Source organism: Onthophagus taurus, chromosome 3 (assembly GCF_036711975.1).
Source record: "Onthophagus taurus isolate NC chromosome 3, IU_Otau_3.0, whole genome shotgun sequence".
Classification (NCBI taxonomy): Eukaryota; Metazoa; Arthropoda; class Insecta; order Coleoptera; family Scarabaeidae; genus Onthophagus; species Onthophagus taurus.
This window is the reverse complement of record NC_091968.1, coordinates 25,449,959-25,467,323: the sequence shown is the minus strand read 5'-3', so window position 1 is coordinate 25,467,323 and position 17,365 is coordinate 25,449,959. Positions and strand designations below refer to the sequence as shown.

Here is a 17,365-nt window from a genome sequence, read left to right as displayed (position 1 = left end):
ACTTTTAGAGAACACAACCTCAAAAATAATTTAATTTTAATCGATTACAAATTAAGTAGTTAGCGTAGTTTTAAAATTTTTCACTCAAACCGTATTAATTCGATTTTCTTTCTTAAAAGTGGTTCAGATTTTTAAATTTTATTAATTTAAATAATTTTACCTTAATTAATCTAATTGTAAATAAATAGAGCGCCATCTGTTGATTTTTTATTGCGATTTAAGTATATTAATCGAACAATTTTTTATAAAATTTTTTTTTTATAAAGTCGAAGATTTATTTATTTATAACCAACATAAGACATTTAAATAATTTTTCATAAATAAATTACAACAATAAAACTAATTAATCTTATTATAATTAGTAGCTAACTTCACTTTGTTGTTGTCGGTTTGTTGACATTTCGTGATTGACAGTTTTAAAATCGTCGAGATTTTTAATTGTTAATATTTCGCTCAAAATTACTTCGGGAAACCCAAATTCCTTCTAAATCCTTTTCAGGTATGTTAAATTAATCATCTCAAAACTACTCGCTAATCCACAAGTGATTAAATTAATAAATTTTAAACTTTTAGAAAACATAACCTAAAAATTAACTCCAATCGATTATAACTAAATTAAAGACGATAAATTTAAAGATTTTTCGGTCGATCTGTGTTTAGTTCGATTTCCTTTCGTAGAAAGGAGCTGCGAGTTTTAAATTTCATCGTTATCTTCTACTCCAGCTTCGAAAATATAGAAGGGGGGAGTCGTTTAAAGGTCTATAGGGAATAAGGGAGTACATCCCCTGTGCTGTAAATCAACCTTACTGGGTGCTTATAAAAGGTACAGGCGCGTTCAAAAGTTTAATAAAAAGCAGCTCGTAAAAAAACGAATTCTTAATTAAAATCGAAAATGTTATTTTCTTTTCATCAAAAAAAGAAAACAACTTGATTAGTGCTGATTGAAATTTATGATTATTTCGAATAAATAGGGGCGAAAAAGAATTGATTAAATTCGATTTTGATCAAGAACGAAATAAAATTGGGAATCTAATAATGATAAATAAAGATAATAAAAGGGTTGTAACTAAAACGTGAACCGTTAGGATAAATCTCCGTTTTGTTGAAACCGAATTACGAACGAATAAAACTTCACCCGCGACATCTGGGTTTAGGGATCGAGCTTTTCAACGAAATTGTAAAAACTGTTCGTTTCCTCGCGTATACTTTTCGGTCGTTTACCGGGGAAGCGAGCTTTTAAGGTCCCCGAACTGAAATATCGCCAAGTTGTGAGCTATTACCGGACAATATCGAACTCGTAAAAGCTCCGGCGATATCGAATATTTTCGATATCTTCGAGTTATTTTCTCAACCATATTTTTTGTCTAAATCGATTATCGTTAATTTTTTTTTGCAGGAATTCGCTACTCTTACCAAAGAATTGAATTTGGCGAGGGAACAACTGTTGGAACGCGAGGAAGAAATTTCAGAACTGAAAGCTGAAAGGAATAACACGAGGGTATGAAAAAAAAAATTTATAAATAAATAAGTAAAGTGTAAATTTAACTTTTTCTAACGATTAATTAATTAATATGTGTTTAAACCAGAAGGGGATTATTTAGGTTGACCCTTTTGTGTGAAATAGGATGAGGGTGCTCCTCTCACTCCCTGTATCCCCAATAGTTTCTCCAACGTATGAGCATGGAAATTAGAATGTTCAACGGCCGAGAAATTAGCAATATACACGGGGCAACGAAAATAGGGGACTCCCAATATTGAAGTTGGTCGTACGTTATACATAGTTTAGGAATTTCGAGTTAAAACAACCTAACGGTATGCATAATGTAACCGCGCAGCGACGGGGAAATTCCCACTAAATCACTTAATTTATCGTTTCATAAAATTGGTTTTTTAAAACACAAAATACAGGAAAACCTCGATTTTTATTCGGATAAAGTTCCGTGAACTTTCTAATTTTAGTTCTAGTGTTTAACGGTTAACTCCCTTCGTAGTTATTGCCATAGCAGCCGATTGCTGCATGACTTTTGCTATAATATTAGTGTTACGCGCAAATTTGACGTTAACAGTCAAACCATGTCCCCTAATAGTTAGGTACTGTCATAGCAGTCGACTACTATGTGTAATGTCGGCTTGAAAATTGAAAAGAAATGAAAAATGTACAATAAACATAACGTTGAATAACAACTAAAACTAGAACTAACACTAGAGTTAGAATTAGAAACATTCGGGTTTAGCTATGCGTCTTTTAAGGCGGCTAAACTCGAATGTTTCTAGTTCTAGGTTTAGTGTTTCTTCTACTTTTTGTTTAATAAAAATATACAACAATCTAGCGTTAAATTGAAACCCAACCCAACCCGAATGTTTCTAATTCTAGGTCTAGTGTTAGTTCTAGTTTTACACTAGCACTGTTACTATGTAGAACTAACACTACACCTAGAACTACTAGAATCATTTGAGTTTAGCTACACGTCTCGATAGACGGCTAAACCCGAATGATTCTAGTTCTAGGTATAGTGTTAGTTCTAGTTTTACACTTACACTGTCATTAGAACTAACACAAGAGAAGAAGGGAGAAGAAACTCTCTAGAACCAACTGTCACCGTTAATTTTATTATTGTATTCGTAATCTTCATCAAATAACCTTTAAACTGAGTCCAAACATGACGCATTTATCTCAAAAAACCAAAAAGTTCGAACTTTCAACTATTAATTTTGACATATTTGTCAACTTCATAAAAAATCCTTTAAAATGAGTCCAAACTCGACATATTTAACTTTAATATTAATGGAAATACAATCACTTCCGGTTTGAAACGTCAATTTTGACATATTTGTCAACTTCATAAAAAATCCTTTAAAATGAGTCCAAACTCGACATATTTAACTTTAATATTAATGGAAATACAATCACTTCCGGTTTGAAACGTCAATTTTGACATATTTGTCATCTTCATTAAAAATCCTTTAAAATGAGTCCAAACTCGACATATTTAACTTTAATATTAATGGAAATACAATCACTTCCGGTTTGAAACGTCAATTTTGACATATTTGTCAACTTCATAAAAAATCCTTTAAAATGAGTCCAAACTCGACATATTTAACTTTAATATTAATGGAAATACAATCACTTCCGGTTTGAAACGTCAACGTCAATTTTGACATATTTGTCATCTTCATTAAAAAACCTTTAAAATGAGTCCAAATGAGTCCACTTATCTCAAAAACCAAAAAAGTTAGAATAAAAACCATTAAACCCGAAGTTAGCAACATGAAGATAGCAATTTAATTTTGAAATATTAATACCAACCTTAATTTTTAATTTTTTTTAATTAAATTTTTGTTTTTGTGACAAAGATTAAGACATTTTATAAAAATTAAGAATATGTCAAAATGACGTTGACATTTCAAACCGGAAGTTGCTTATATCTCGAGTAATATTGGAATTAAACGTATCATGTTTGGACTCATTTTAAAGTATTTTTCACGACGATTACAAATATGTCAAAATTGACGTTGACATTCTTAACCGGAAGTTGACCATATATTCATTAATATTAAAGATAAATAGGTCGTGTTTGTACTCATTTTAAAGGATTTTTAATGAAGATTACAAATTTGTCAAAATTGAGGTTGACATTTTAAACCTGAAGTTAGTTATCATATAATAGGCAAATGGACAACTTCTTGGTGTTCTTTCATGATATATTCATTATTAAAAATTGTATAATAATTGTTATAAATGTATAATATAAAATGTAAATAATTCGGTTGACTAGTCGACTAGCCTTAAAGGCCTTACAGGCATTTTCAGAGACTTCGTTAAAAATGTGAAGCTGCATCGGGTTAAAAATGTCACTTTTAACCCGTAGCGTGCTTGTCTTTACAAATTTTAAAGTTTAACTGATTTTTATAGTATATTTCGGAATTAAGAAGTGTTTTTCAACATGATCTGTCAATCTTATAATTGTTTTTTGATAACATGGATGTAACTTCACATTTTTAACGAAGTCTCTGAAGATGCCTGTAAGGCAAAACTAGTCAGACGAATTATTAAATAAAATTTTTTCAACCAGTTAAAGTACATTGAAACTATTTGTTTTTTTAGTCATTTACTTCTCCACTGGTTACATGGATTTAATCAATTTTAACTTTTATTATTAAAAAAACCTTTAAAATGAGTCCAAATATGATGCATTTATCTCAAAAAACCAAAAAGTTCGAACTTTCAAACATTAATTTTGACATATTTGTCAACTTCATAAAAAATCCTTTAAAATGAGTCCAAACTCGACATATTTAACTTTGATATTAATGGAAATACAATCACTTCCGGTTTGAAACGTCAACGTCAATTTTGACATATTTGTCATCTTCATTTAATTAGCTTTAAAATGAGTCCAAACATGACGTACTTATCTCAAAAAACAAAAAAGTTAGAATAAAAACCATTAAACCCGAAGTTAGCAACAATGAAGATAGCAATTTAATTTTTAAATATTAATACCAACCTCAATTTTTGATTTTTTTTTATTATATTTTTGTTTTTGTGATAAATATTAAGACATTTTATAAAAATTAAGAATATATCAAAATGACATTGACATTTCAAACCGGAAGTTGCTTATATCTCGAGTAATATTGGAATTAAACGTATCATGTTTGGACTCATTTTAAAGGATTAACCTTCAAATTCAAAATCAAAATTCAAAATTGCCTGTGTGTGAACCTTCCTCGCATTCAACCAATCACGTGCAAGGTCAATCTGGTGACCAATTTAAAATACTCCTCCTGGTTTAAAAACAGAGTATAATTGCCAAAGAAAACTTCAAGGTATAATTAATGTTTGTAAACAAAACTAACCTTACCTAACATTCAGCGTCTGAAGACGCAGGGCTAAACCCGAAACTTAAAAATATAACTTAGCGCTGAATAACAATTAAAACTAGAACTAACACTTGCACTAGAACTATACTCTGTTTTTAAACCAGGAGGAGTAAACGCGAAAGTCAGATTTACACTGGGAAAAATCACCAGAAAATATCACTAGATATTTTGGCGGTAAATTTAAATTAATAATTATTATTTGTTTATTTACTTATTATTGTATTTATTTTCGTTTGTTATCGTCAACACTATACATACAAATTAACATTGAAGGTGAAAGAAGAACCTTCCTCGCATTCAACCAATCACGTGCAAGGTCAATCTGGTGACAAATTTAAAATACTCCTCCTGGTTTAAAAACAGAGTATAGTACAGTTAATATTAATATTGGTTACATAAGAAAATTATGTTAAAGTTTTATGATGTCATCATTTAAGATAGCAAAATAGCAGTAGCTATGCGTAACCATGGCAACCAACTGTTTGAGATATCAAAAATTAATCATTGTCTAAGGGCCGGTTATATAATATGCCGCTAATGTCCATTACTACCGTCTTTTAGTTAAATTTATCTTATAGATAAATCCTTCTACTAGCCAATCAGAGCGCGTAAAATAGTCGTAACCGTGGTAATAATCCCTTAGATAGCTTAACCAGAAGATGGTAGTAACGAGCCTTAATCTACCTGATAACTATCTGGCCGATAAACTTATCGGGAGGATAAAGATATTCGCTGTTGTATAATCAGGATGGCGAAATGGGTAGGATTGCTATCGGCGAAATAAGAGTAAGTTGGTAGTAGTTTTTCCCCATATCTAGTGATTTGTGTCGTTGATTGATAACGCTAATGTCTTTCTTTGAAGTTTTAATTACGATTTTGATAATAACAATTGTTTAAAAAAATGTTTCACGACAGACTACATACAAAGTGTTTATATAAAAACCTTGATAACCATAAATATCTGTCGGATAACTGTCTTATCGGCACCGTTGAGTACCCGATAATCTCACCAATAAAAATATCCGTACCTTCAAGGGGCCCGCTGGGGCCTAAGTGCGCGTAAATATTACGCACCCCTCTCTCTACATACATATCCGTACCTTGTAATGCAGCACAACCTAACTTATCGCCCAGATAACGTTGTCTGGAAGTTTATTGGTATATTGTACAACCGGTCCTTAATAAAATATCTAATACAACTGGTTGCCATGGTTACGCATGGCTACTGCTATTTTTCCACCTCAAACAACTATAGTCTGTTTTTAAACCAGGAGGAGCATTTTAAATTTCTCACCAGATTGACTTTGCACGTGATTGATTGTGAATTTGACGGTTAGGTTATTGATCATTCGACAGTTTCATTTTATTTTATTTTATTTACTTTTGTAAAATTATGTGTTAAAATAAAATACACTCATAACTTCACTGTTAATTTGTATGTTTTGTGTTGACGATAACAAACGAAAATAATTACACTAATAAGTAATAAAATAAATAATAATAATTATTAATTTAAATTTACCGCTAAAATATCTAGTGATATTTTCTGGTGATATTTCCTAGTGTAAATCTAACTTTCGGATTCACTCCTCCTGGTTTAAAAACAGACTATAGATGAATGGCTTATAGGTTATGTTATCATTCATTTATAACCACTTAAAAATGCCTGAAATTCGTAGTTAACATTTATATTGAGCAATAAAGATGTAAATAAATGATAAAACTTACCCGAAGGATGATTTAAATAAATATAAAATATCACAAACACTTTTTATACATAAATTAATTTCATTAAATTGACAACTGTCATTTAATTGAAATCCTTCAAAATTAATACCAACCCCAAAAAAATCAAATTTACTAAACGCAAATGAATTTATAAAATAAACTAGATGAATGGTTTATAGGTTATGTTAATATTCATTTATAACCATTTAAAAATCAAATTTCCTAAACGCAATTGAATTTATAAAATAAACTAGATGAATGGCTTGTAGGTTATGTTATCATTCATTTATAACCATTTAAAAATGCTTCGAATTTGTAGTTAACATTTATATTGAGTAATAAAGATGTAAATAAATGATAAAACTTACCCTAAGGATGACTTAAATAAATATATAGAATCACAAACACTTTTTATACATAAATTCATTTCATTAAATTGACAACTGTCATTTAATTGAAATCGTTCAAAATTAATACCAACTTCAAAAAAATCAAATTAACTAAATGCAATTGAATTTATAAAATAAACTAGATGAATGGCTTATAGGTTATGTTATCATTCATTTATAACCACTTAAAAATGCCTCGAATTCGTAGTTAACATTTATATTGAGTAATAAAGATGTAAATAAATGATAAAACTTACCCTAAGGATGACTTAAATAAATATATAGAATCACAAACACTTTTTATACATAAATTCATTTCATTAAATTGACAACTGTCATTTAATTGAAATCCTTCAAAATTAATACCAACTCCAAAAAAATCAAATTAACTAAATGCAAATGAATTTATAAAATAAATTAGATGAATGGTTTATAGGTTATGTATTCATTTATAACCATTTAAAAATCAAATTTCCTAAACGCAATTGAATTTATAAAATAAACTAGATGAATGGTTTATAGGTTATGTTATCATTCATTTATAACCACTTAAAAATGCATCAAATTCGTAGTTAACATTTATATTGAGTAATAACGGTATAAATTATTGATAAAACTCACCCCAAGGATGATTTAAATAAATATAAAGAATCATAATTACTTTTTATACAAAAACATTTCGTTAAATTGACAACTGTCACTTAATTGACATCCTTCAAAATTAATACCAACCTCAAAAAAATCAAATTTACTAAACGCAAATGAATTTATAAAATAAACTATAGAATGTTTCGGGTTAAACTCGAACGTTTCTACATAGGTCTAGTGTTAATTCCACTTTTAATTCCATAAAAATATCCAACAATCTAGGGCTGTATAGACAAGTCGGGGGATTCCCCTAGTTTATGAACATGGAAGTTGGGGAATAATCCGAGTTAGACTCGAACATTTATATTTAAATATACTAATGTATTAAATTGAATTTAATTAATGGTATGACTTAATATTTTATATTACTTACACTTTGTTATATTGAGATTTTTTACTGTATTCTTTTTAATTAATTCCTTTTTTTGCGAATAAATATCATAGAAAAGCCGAGTTCAAAGGCCCCCAAAACGCCGGCCCTTACTCCTTTGCACTCGGTGTTCTTAGAACGAAAAAAGTCAACCTAGAAATTAGATTACATCTGGCAGTCCTTTGAAGAACAGTGCTTCAACACACACAAACGACCTCGGACCTGATCGATAACAGCCTCCCTCGCGAAATAATTAGGGGAACAAAGCCGAAACTGACCGAATTACGAAAAGCGCGCGTTCGAGGTTTTTTTCTCTCCGAAAGAGGATTACCAACTCACGTTAATCTTACTAATTTGCCTAATTCCCCTCTACTTGAGCTTCTTATAGGTACTTAGATCGACCGAGAAAACGAGCCGAAGAAAAAGAAACAATCCTTAAAACGCCATCATCATCCTCATTTTTTTTTTTAATAAATCTAAAATCGATTTAAATTTTTTTTAGCTACTATTGGAACATTTGGAATGTCTCGTTTCGCGACACGAACGTTCGCTGCGGATGACCGTAGTGAAAAGGCAAGCGGCCGCACAATCGGGCGTCTCCAGCGAGGTCGAGGTCCTGAAGGCGCTCAAGAGCCTTTTTGAACATCACAAGGCCCTCGACGAAAAGGTTCGGGAACGACTTCGTGTCGCGTTGGAAAGAAATTCAGTTTTAGAAGAGGAGTTGGCTACTATCAAAGATGAGGTAAATTTTTTATTTATACTGGTTAATAAAAAAGTTTTATGTCAATATGTTACGAGTTAAGGTATCAACAATTTCAAATCCCACAGTTATTTCTTTATTTAATATTTACGTCTATGAAATGACGGAATACATAACGACATTGTATTATATGTTTGATTTGCAACGATTGACGTTTGATGACGGACCTTTACCCGGATCCGTTTGATGACTGACCTCCACTTCGACCCGTTTGATGCTGGTCTGGGTGGATGAAACGTTTATGTCCAACCACTTGGGAATAAAATTAATAAATAATTTACCTTCAACGGACACGGTTATTTATTGGTTGTTGAGGTTTGTAGAATTAGATTCAGTTTAACCATATAATTTGTTTATTTTTAACCAAAATATGAACTGAACCTAATTCACGATTTACAGGTTGCTTTTTTACGCGTTTTCACCATTACATAGTCTTTAAAATAGCAGTCAAAAAGATAAAGTAATGAACATTATGGCTACATTCATTTAGTTCTTTATTAGTTGCATTAATTTCGTAATACTGGTATTAAACATAAAACATTATCCATTTTAAAAAGAACATATAAACTTTTTAATATTGTATATAGCTCGGCTATAAGCGGCCCCGGCTTAATAACAAACTTACATAAACAATTCATTCTTTGTCATAAACTTTGCCGAGGTCGCCTGCGGCCGAGGCACAAGCGCTGAGCAACTTTGTATTGATATGAAGTCTTTTGTGGCGTCTCGGCCTCGATTTAACGAAGTTACATAGTTCATTCTTGGTTAATAACTTTGCCGAGGTCGCTTGCGGCCGAGGCACAAGCGCTGTCTACTTTCGTATTGATATAAACTCTTTTGTGACGCCTCGGACTCAATTTAACGAAATTATATAGTTCATTCTTGGATAATAACTTTGCCGAGGTCGCTTGCGGCCGAGGCACAAGCTCTGTCAAACTTTCTATTGATATAACGTATTTTCTGGCGTCTCGGCCTCGATTTAACGAAGTTACATAGCTCATTCTTGGTCATTAACTTTGCCGAGGTCGCTAGCGGCCGAGGCACGAGCGCTACCCAACCTTGCATTGATATGAAGTTTTTTGTCGCGTCTCGACCTTAACCACACGAAGTCACATAGTTCATTCTTCGTCATTAACTTTGCCGAGGTCGCTTGCGGCCGAGGCACAAGCGCTGCCCAACTTTTTATTGGTATGAAGTCTTTTGTGGCTTTTTGGCCTTAACCTATCGAACTCACATAGTTTATTCTTGGTTACTAGAGTACGACCAACCCAATATGGCCGGTCAAGCATCGCGATCGTTTTGAAAGGTACACTCAGAACAAAAATTTTGTAACGCTTAATTGAAAAGTTTGACATTTGTGAATGTGAGGTTATGAGTGTTGCATTTTAGATTATAAAATAAAGGCTTTTTGTTTAATTATTAATATTTGATTTTATGTCGACAAATACAAAACATTATAACATAAAATATATTTGTGCTATTTCAGGTTTGTTGAGAAGTAACAATTTATATATCAGAGACATACATTTTTTAAAAACTATTCTAATCTGAATCTCTATATGAAATATCACTGTCTGATTCACCTAAATTAATAATAAATCTCTCTTCATTGTCGAATAGCTGATCTTTTGTCATATATTCATTTCTAATTTTCTCAACGTGGTTAGGGGAGTTATTTGATTTACTGCCTCATGAATTAGATTTTCCATATTTATTAATCCAATATTACCAGAGGCTATTTTTCTCTTCACCATACTCCAAATTAGCTCTATTGGATTCAGGTCACAGTGATACGGAGGAAGGCGTAATACAGTATGACCCTTCGATTTTGCATACTTATCAATTACATACTGTGGTGATGGTTTATACCTCCTAACGATTTCTAGTAGCTCGCATTTTAACATATGTGGATGGTATGGTATGTTCATCGATTGTAGCCAACAGATTATATCATTCTTCTTTGATGAAGAAGTAGGAGGCCTATTTATTTGTACTGAATGGTAAGGCGCATTGTCCATAACAATTATTGAATTGTCCGGTAAATTTGGTAGCACTTGTGTTTTAAACCATTTTGAAAAGTTCTCAAAATTCATTTCATCATGATAATCACCACTTTTTGTTTTTGATTTAAATAAAAGGAAACCGTTCTTAATAAAACCCATACTGCCTCCACAATGAGCAATTATCCATCCTTGCCAACATTTCGAAACAGTATAATTTTTATGTACGTAGCTTTCATCCAAATATACAACAGGTCTCTTATTTTCACCAAGTTCATCATTGGCTATCTGATAAGAACAGTTATAGATAAACGAAATAGAACGATAATAGAAAATAAACTCGATAAACTCACAAAACTATAACCTAACTCAAGCAACGCTGTCAAAGAAATGAAATGTCAGAAATACATATTGTTTTATTTGGTAACTTGACTGTACTACAGCCGAATATATAGGTCAAGGAGGTGAGGGGTAAGGTATTTCCGATAATAGTTCGCATATTTTCCGCCGGCCAAATCCAACTGGTCGCACAATAACTTTGCTGAGGTCGCTTGCAGCCGAGGCACATTTGTTGCTTAACTTTGTATTGGTATGAAGTCTGTTATGGCGTCTTGGACTCCATTTAACGAAGTTATATAGTTCATTCTTGGTTAATAACTTTGCCGAGGTCGCTTGCGGCCGAGGCACAAGCGCTGTCAAACTTTGTATTGATATAACGTATTTTCTGGCGTCTCGGCCTCGATTTAGCGAAGTTACATAGTTCATTCTTCGCCATTAACTCTGCCAAGGTCGCTTGCGACCGAGGCACAAGCGCTGCCCAACTTTTTATTGGTATGAAGTCTTTTGTGGCCTCTTGGCCTTAACCTATCGAGCTCACATAGTTTATTCTTGGTTATTAACTTTGCCGAGGTCGCTTGCAGCCGAAGCACATCTGTTGCTTAACTTTGTATTGGTATGAAGTCTGTTATGGCGTCTTGGACTCTATTTAATGAACCTACATAGTTCAGTCTTGGTCATAAACTTTGCCGAGGTCACTTGCCCAACTTTGTCTTGATATGAAGTCTTTTGTGGCGTCTTGGCCTCGATTTAACAAAGTTACATAGTTCATTCTTGGTCATTAACTTTGCCGAGGTCGCTTGCGGCCGAGACACGAGCGCTGCCCAACTTTTTATTGCTATGAAGTCTTTTGAGGCCTCTTGGCCTTAACCTATCGATCTCGCATAATTTATTCTTGGTTATTAACTTTGCCGAGGTCGCTTGCAGCCGAGGCACATCTGTTGCTTAACTTTGTATTGGTATGAAGTCTGTTATGGCGTCTTGGACTCTATTTAATGAACTTACATAGTTCAGTCTTGGTCATAAACTTTGCCGAGGTCACTTGCCCAAGTTTGTCTTGATATGAAGTCGTTTGTGGCGTCTTGGCCTCGATTTAACAAAGTTACATAGTTCATTCTTGGATAATAACTTTGCCGAGGTCGCTTGCGGCCGAGGCACAAGCGCTGTCCAACTTTGTATTGATATAAAGTCTTTTCTGGCGTCTCGGCTTCGATTTAGCGAAGTTACATAGTTCATTTTTGGTCATTAACTTTGCCGAGGTCGCTTGCTGCCGAGGCACAAGCGCTACCCAACTTTGTATTGGTATGAAGTCTTTTGTGGCCTCATTAAATTAATACTCATGCTTCATAACAATCAAAAATTATTAATAATCATCAACAATTATGAGGATTCACCATAAATGAAACTTGCAAGTTCTCAGAGCCAACTTTTAGAATAATTTTAGTTAAACATGGCGGCACATAGCATAATAGGAAACTATTAACTTTAAGGAAAATACTACAGCGATAAAGAAGTATCGCTAAAGAATGAGCTTTACAACCCATATTTTTTTATGTTAATATTACATAGCGTTAAAAGGTTCGTATAAAAAAAATCAAGGTGGTGGTGAATTTCATCCCCTTAGAGGAGGGCGCAAGGGAAGTTTCAAATTCAACGGTTTAGTTACAGCCAAAATACAAAACAAAATGTTAATTTTTGGCTTAAATTTTTTCTACCCTATGTTTATATAAAAAAACTTGTGTTATTTTGGCACTTACTATGTCGTAGTAAAGTTTCCCGATTAAAAACTGAACCACCCTGTATAGAATGTTGGGTTAAATCGTTATTTTTTAGTGTCTATTATTAATATTTAAAAATTTACAACTCATCTCGCTATTTATTGCTAATAAATCTTTATACAGGATGGAACAAAAGTATGGAATTTTGAAGATGTAAAATAGGTACAAAAGATGTTAATAAAATGGTTAAATAGCTAGTAAATATGCCATTTGTGATTTAAATGAAAAATATGTCAATTAAAAGTATCCTGGTTAATTATGGTGCATATTCTGGCTATATTTGTTTGTTTGTATTATTTTTAGTTTCGTTACTATGGTAACCAACATTGTTATTTTAAATGGGTCACATCAAGATAGATCATATTTCATTCTAATCGATGGGTATATCACATCATCAGGTTTTATAAGAAAATATTCTGAAAATATATAATCAACAAAGTAGGAACTGAAATGACGCCGTTTACACCAATAAACGTCAAAAACTTTGTGCACCCGGGTAAACATTATTAAAGAGTACACAAACTTCACTTTGAGTATGTTTTCTATCGCCGTACCCATACATCATTAAAATTTCAATTCGTTATTGTTCGCTTAATTGCGCCATAATTTAAGTAAATGGGATTTAAGATAATGTTGGTTACCATACCAACGAAACTAAGAACAATACAAATAAACAAATATAGCTAGAATATGCGCCATAATTAACCAGGAAACTTTTATTTGAAACATTTTTCATTTAAATCACAAATGGCGTATTTACTAGCTATATTTTTTATTTATTTGTATTGTTCTTAGTTTCGTTGCTATGGTAACCAACATTGTTATCTTAAATCATCCATACTTTTGTTCCATCCTGTATACGCGACATCATTGTGAACATAGTATTTGGAAATTAAACTACTTATACTACGATGATTGTTTATTTGTTAAAATGTCTTTACCGGTTTCGGCACATTGCCGTCTTCAGAAGACTTGTCAGGTTCTCTACAATGTCGAAAAATAATTTATTTCAAACATAGGTTGTGATTCTTGCGGATTATCAATTTATTGAAGAACAGGATTATCCCCAACGGACATTAATTGTTTCAATTAATGTCTGATTAATGTCTTCTTGTTTCATTAATTGTTTCTGACAAGTCTTCTGAAGACGGCAATGTGCCGAAACCGGTAAAGACATTTTAACAAATAAACAATCATCGTAGTATAAGTAGTTTAATTTCCAAATACTATAATCCAAACTGATGATATGGATGCTTCTACATTTAATATAATTCTGAACATAGTTTAAGATAGATAGTGGTGGAAGTGGACATAAAAAATTTATCTTGATGACTTTTACAGAAAATTTGTGGCTAGATTTGTATAATTATTGTTACTTAATTTCAGTTACAACAATATAAAATTGGAGGAGCACCTTCTAATAATGTACCTGCCATAGATGACAAACCAAAAGAGAATGGCCAAATTGATACTGGGGACCAAGGAAATAATTCCACGAATAAGGTAAAAAAAAATTGGTAACAAAAAAATATTGGGGGTGGTTAAAAAAAAAACCCTCTAAAATATCAAAAAAAAATTTATCATTTTATCCCATTTTGTCACAAAGGAAATATAAATAAATTCGAAGCCGTAATCGAATCAAATCGCAATTTCCACCCCCAATATACCAATACAATTCGATGTATTTTTAAAATAAACCATCCAATTTCCACGTCGGTTATAATTTCGTCGATCAATCACATCGAATAACCGCCACGAATTTACGGTCTAAATTCAAAATAAATGTGCATGATTAGAAATTGGAAAATTTAATGATACATTTTTTTCTGATTTCTATTTAAGTGTTTTTGATGTTGTCACGTGGCATGTTTGTGTGTGGTAAATAGGCTCCAGCGAAGCCTCGCCTGGCTAACGGTGGCATCGAAACCGACAATGCGGAGAGCGCTGCGAGGATCGCGGATCTTCAGCAAGCCCTCGAGCAGCAAGTGAGTCAAATTTTCAAAAGAAAATTCCACAAAAAGCTTTCTTTGTTAATCGTAACAAAAATTCCGTTATTAAATTTAATAAAAAATTGAAAAATTACTTGTTTTTTTTTTATTTCTTGTTTGTTAGACGAATGAGATTGGGACGTGGCAACGAAGAGTTGCCGAAATGACGAATCGCCTCGGGGAGTTGGAAGAGAATTTGGCGAAAGCGCAAAAGGACCTGTTAAAATCCCAGGACTCCAACTCGAAGCTTCAGAGGGATTTAAGGGAAAACGTTGCGCAAAAGGAGGACCAGGAGGAACGGATTGCAACCTTGGAGAAGAGATATTTGAACGCCCAGCGGGAGTCGACGTCACTTCACGATCTCAACGAGAAATTAGAACAAGAATTACAACACAAAGAAGCACAGATTAAGGTAAATTCTACTCAATTCTTGCTGTTTTTATTAAAAATTTTTTTTATTTAGTTACAAGATGAAAAGATTGCTGCAATTCAAGAAAAATTAGAACTCGCCGAACAAAAATTAGCGCAATATTCAAACCTTCCAGAAATGGAGGAACAACTCAAACAGCGTATGGAGGCTCTCACGCAGGTGAGGAACCAGGTACGAAGCTCAACGCTCACTTTTTATATACTCTATTTTTTTCCCCACCCTCACCAAATTTGTTTTTGTTTTTCTATTTCCAAAAAATTAGTGACACGTTCTCTTTGTAATAATTGTTTGTAAAACGTCCGTTTTCGCCCCTGCTAATTAAAAAAAAAAAAAAGCTTTAAATGTTAGCTGTAGCTGTTTTTTTCTAGTATAGAAAGTGAGCTGAGTTATCTGTCATTCTTCGTCTTTTTCTGCATGTTTCTCAATTAACCCATAAAAAAAATGATATTAAGAATACCGAAAGAAATTTCTTTTTTTACTCAAACCAAAAACTAGGCGCAAGAAAGACACGGTTCCGCTGAAGATCGCATCCAACGTCTCGAGGCGAATCTCGAAGAGAAAAACGCGGAGTTAGTTCGACTTAATCAACGGTTAAAAATGAACGAGGACCATAACAGTCGTTTATCGGCAACCGTCGATAAATTATTATCGGAATCGAACGATCGGCTCCAAGTGCATCTTAAAGAACGGATGCACGCGTTGGAAGAAAAGAATAGTCTCACTCAAGAATTGGAGAAGACCCGTAAAGTTATGGAGGATCTTGAAGGTCAAAAGGGCGAGATTATGAAGGAATTGGCGAAATCTCGGTTGGAAATTGATAACGTTAAGAGGCAAATGTTGCAACAAGAGATTGCTTTTAATATTCAACAAACGGACGCTTTAACTAGGAGTTTATCTCCGAATGCCGTGGACCCCAGCGGGTTTTCAAGAAGCGCTAGTCATTCGAGTTTTGATGCTCATTCGTTACCAAGAAGGAGTAATAAAAATAGGACACCTATTGATGATGATTGTAATAAGTTACCACCATTTACGAGGTAAGATTTAAAAAAAATTTAATATAGTAAAACTTCGATATATAAATACAGGGTGTCTCACGTAACTGTTTAGGTACCATTATTCGTACAGTTTTGAAATTTTGGTAGCTTGGGTTGGTTCTGAACTTTCGATCTAAAATATTTTCAAGATAGCTGCCACTTCCGGTCTACCGGAAGTAGACCATAACTTCGTTATTTTAAATGGAATGATATAGTTTTTATTACACCTTTTAATTATACGTGAAAAAATATATTTTCATAAAAGTTATTGGTACCTAGCATCTTTCGTTTTCGAGTTATTTTGATTTTAATTTTTTGTTTTGGAAAATTTCACCATGCTTTTTAAAACCCCATATCATCCCAGCCAACGTACATTCAAAAAAGCTCTAAATTGGCACGATTACTCTTCAGATGCTATCAAATAGATTGTCATTTATTGTAGCAGAGTATCTTATACAGGGAGGTCAAAAATTTTAGTTTACTAGCTTCAGAACTTCCAATCTAAAATATTTTCAAGATGGCCGTTACCTGCGGTCTACCGGAAGTAGCGACCAATAACTTTTATCAACCTAGCGTTTTTCGTTTTCCAGTTATTTTGGTTTTAAACATTTTTTGGTAAATTACAACATGTTCTTTACAACCCCATACTTCAGGCAACGTTCATTCAAAAAAGATCTACACTGGCACGATTACTCTTCAGATGCTGTCAAATGGATTGTCATTTATTGTATCAGAGTATCTTATACAGGGAGGTCAAAAATTTTAGTTTACTAGCTTTTACTTACCAAGGCTGAGAAATGGGGTTTTAAAGAGCGTGGTGAAATTTGCCAAAAAAAAAAAAACTTAAAACCATAATAACTCGAATACGAAAAACGCTACCAATAACTTTTATCAAAGTCAACATAGTTTTTTGCATATAATTAAAAGTTTTAATAAAAACTAAGTGTAAATAGCATTCCATTTAAAATAAAGAAAGAAAGTTTCGGACGATTAACCGCTACTAACTAAAATTTCAAA

At 32.7% G+C, this 17,365-nt stretch overlaps 1 protein-coding gene across 24 annotated transcripts in view; it reads left to right on the top strand.

Annotated features, from left to right (window-relative positions):
* Positions 1–17,365, top strand: part of LOC111418588 (PTPRF interacting protein alpha) — a 75,526-nt gene that overhangs the window by 34,789 nt on the left and 23,372 nt on the right. For 21 of the 24 annotated variants that reach the window (XM_071195488.1, XM_023051149.2, XM_023051148.2 and 18 more), the window contains exons 2-8: positions 1,397–1,498; positions 8,525–8,764; positions 14,283–14,399; positions 14,783–14,881; positions 15,009–15,296; positions 15,348–15,485; positions 15,810–16,348. In XM_071195488.1, the coding sequence (XP_071051589.1) occupies positions 1,397–1,498; positions 8,525–8,764; positions 14,283–14,399; positions 14,783–14,881; positions 15,009–15,296; positions 15,348–15,485; positions 15,810–16,348 (1,523 nt within the window). The remainder of the gene's footprint in view (positions 1–1,396; positions 1,499–8,524; positions 8,765–14,282; positions 14,400–14,782; positions 14,882–15,008; positions 15,297–15,347; positions 15,486–15,809; positions 16,349–17,365) is intronic. The other 3 variants (XM_071195492.1, XM_071195484.1, XM_071195491.1) reach the window with 2 other exon arrangements.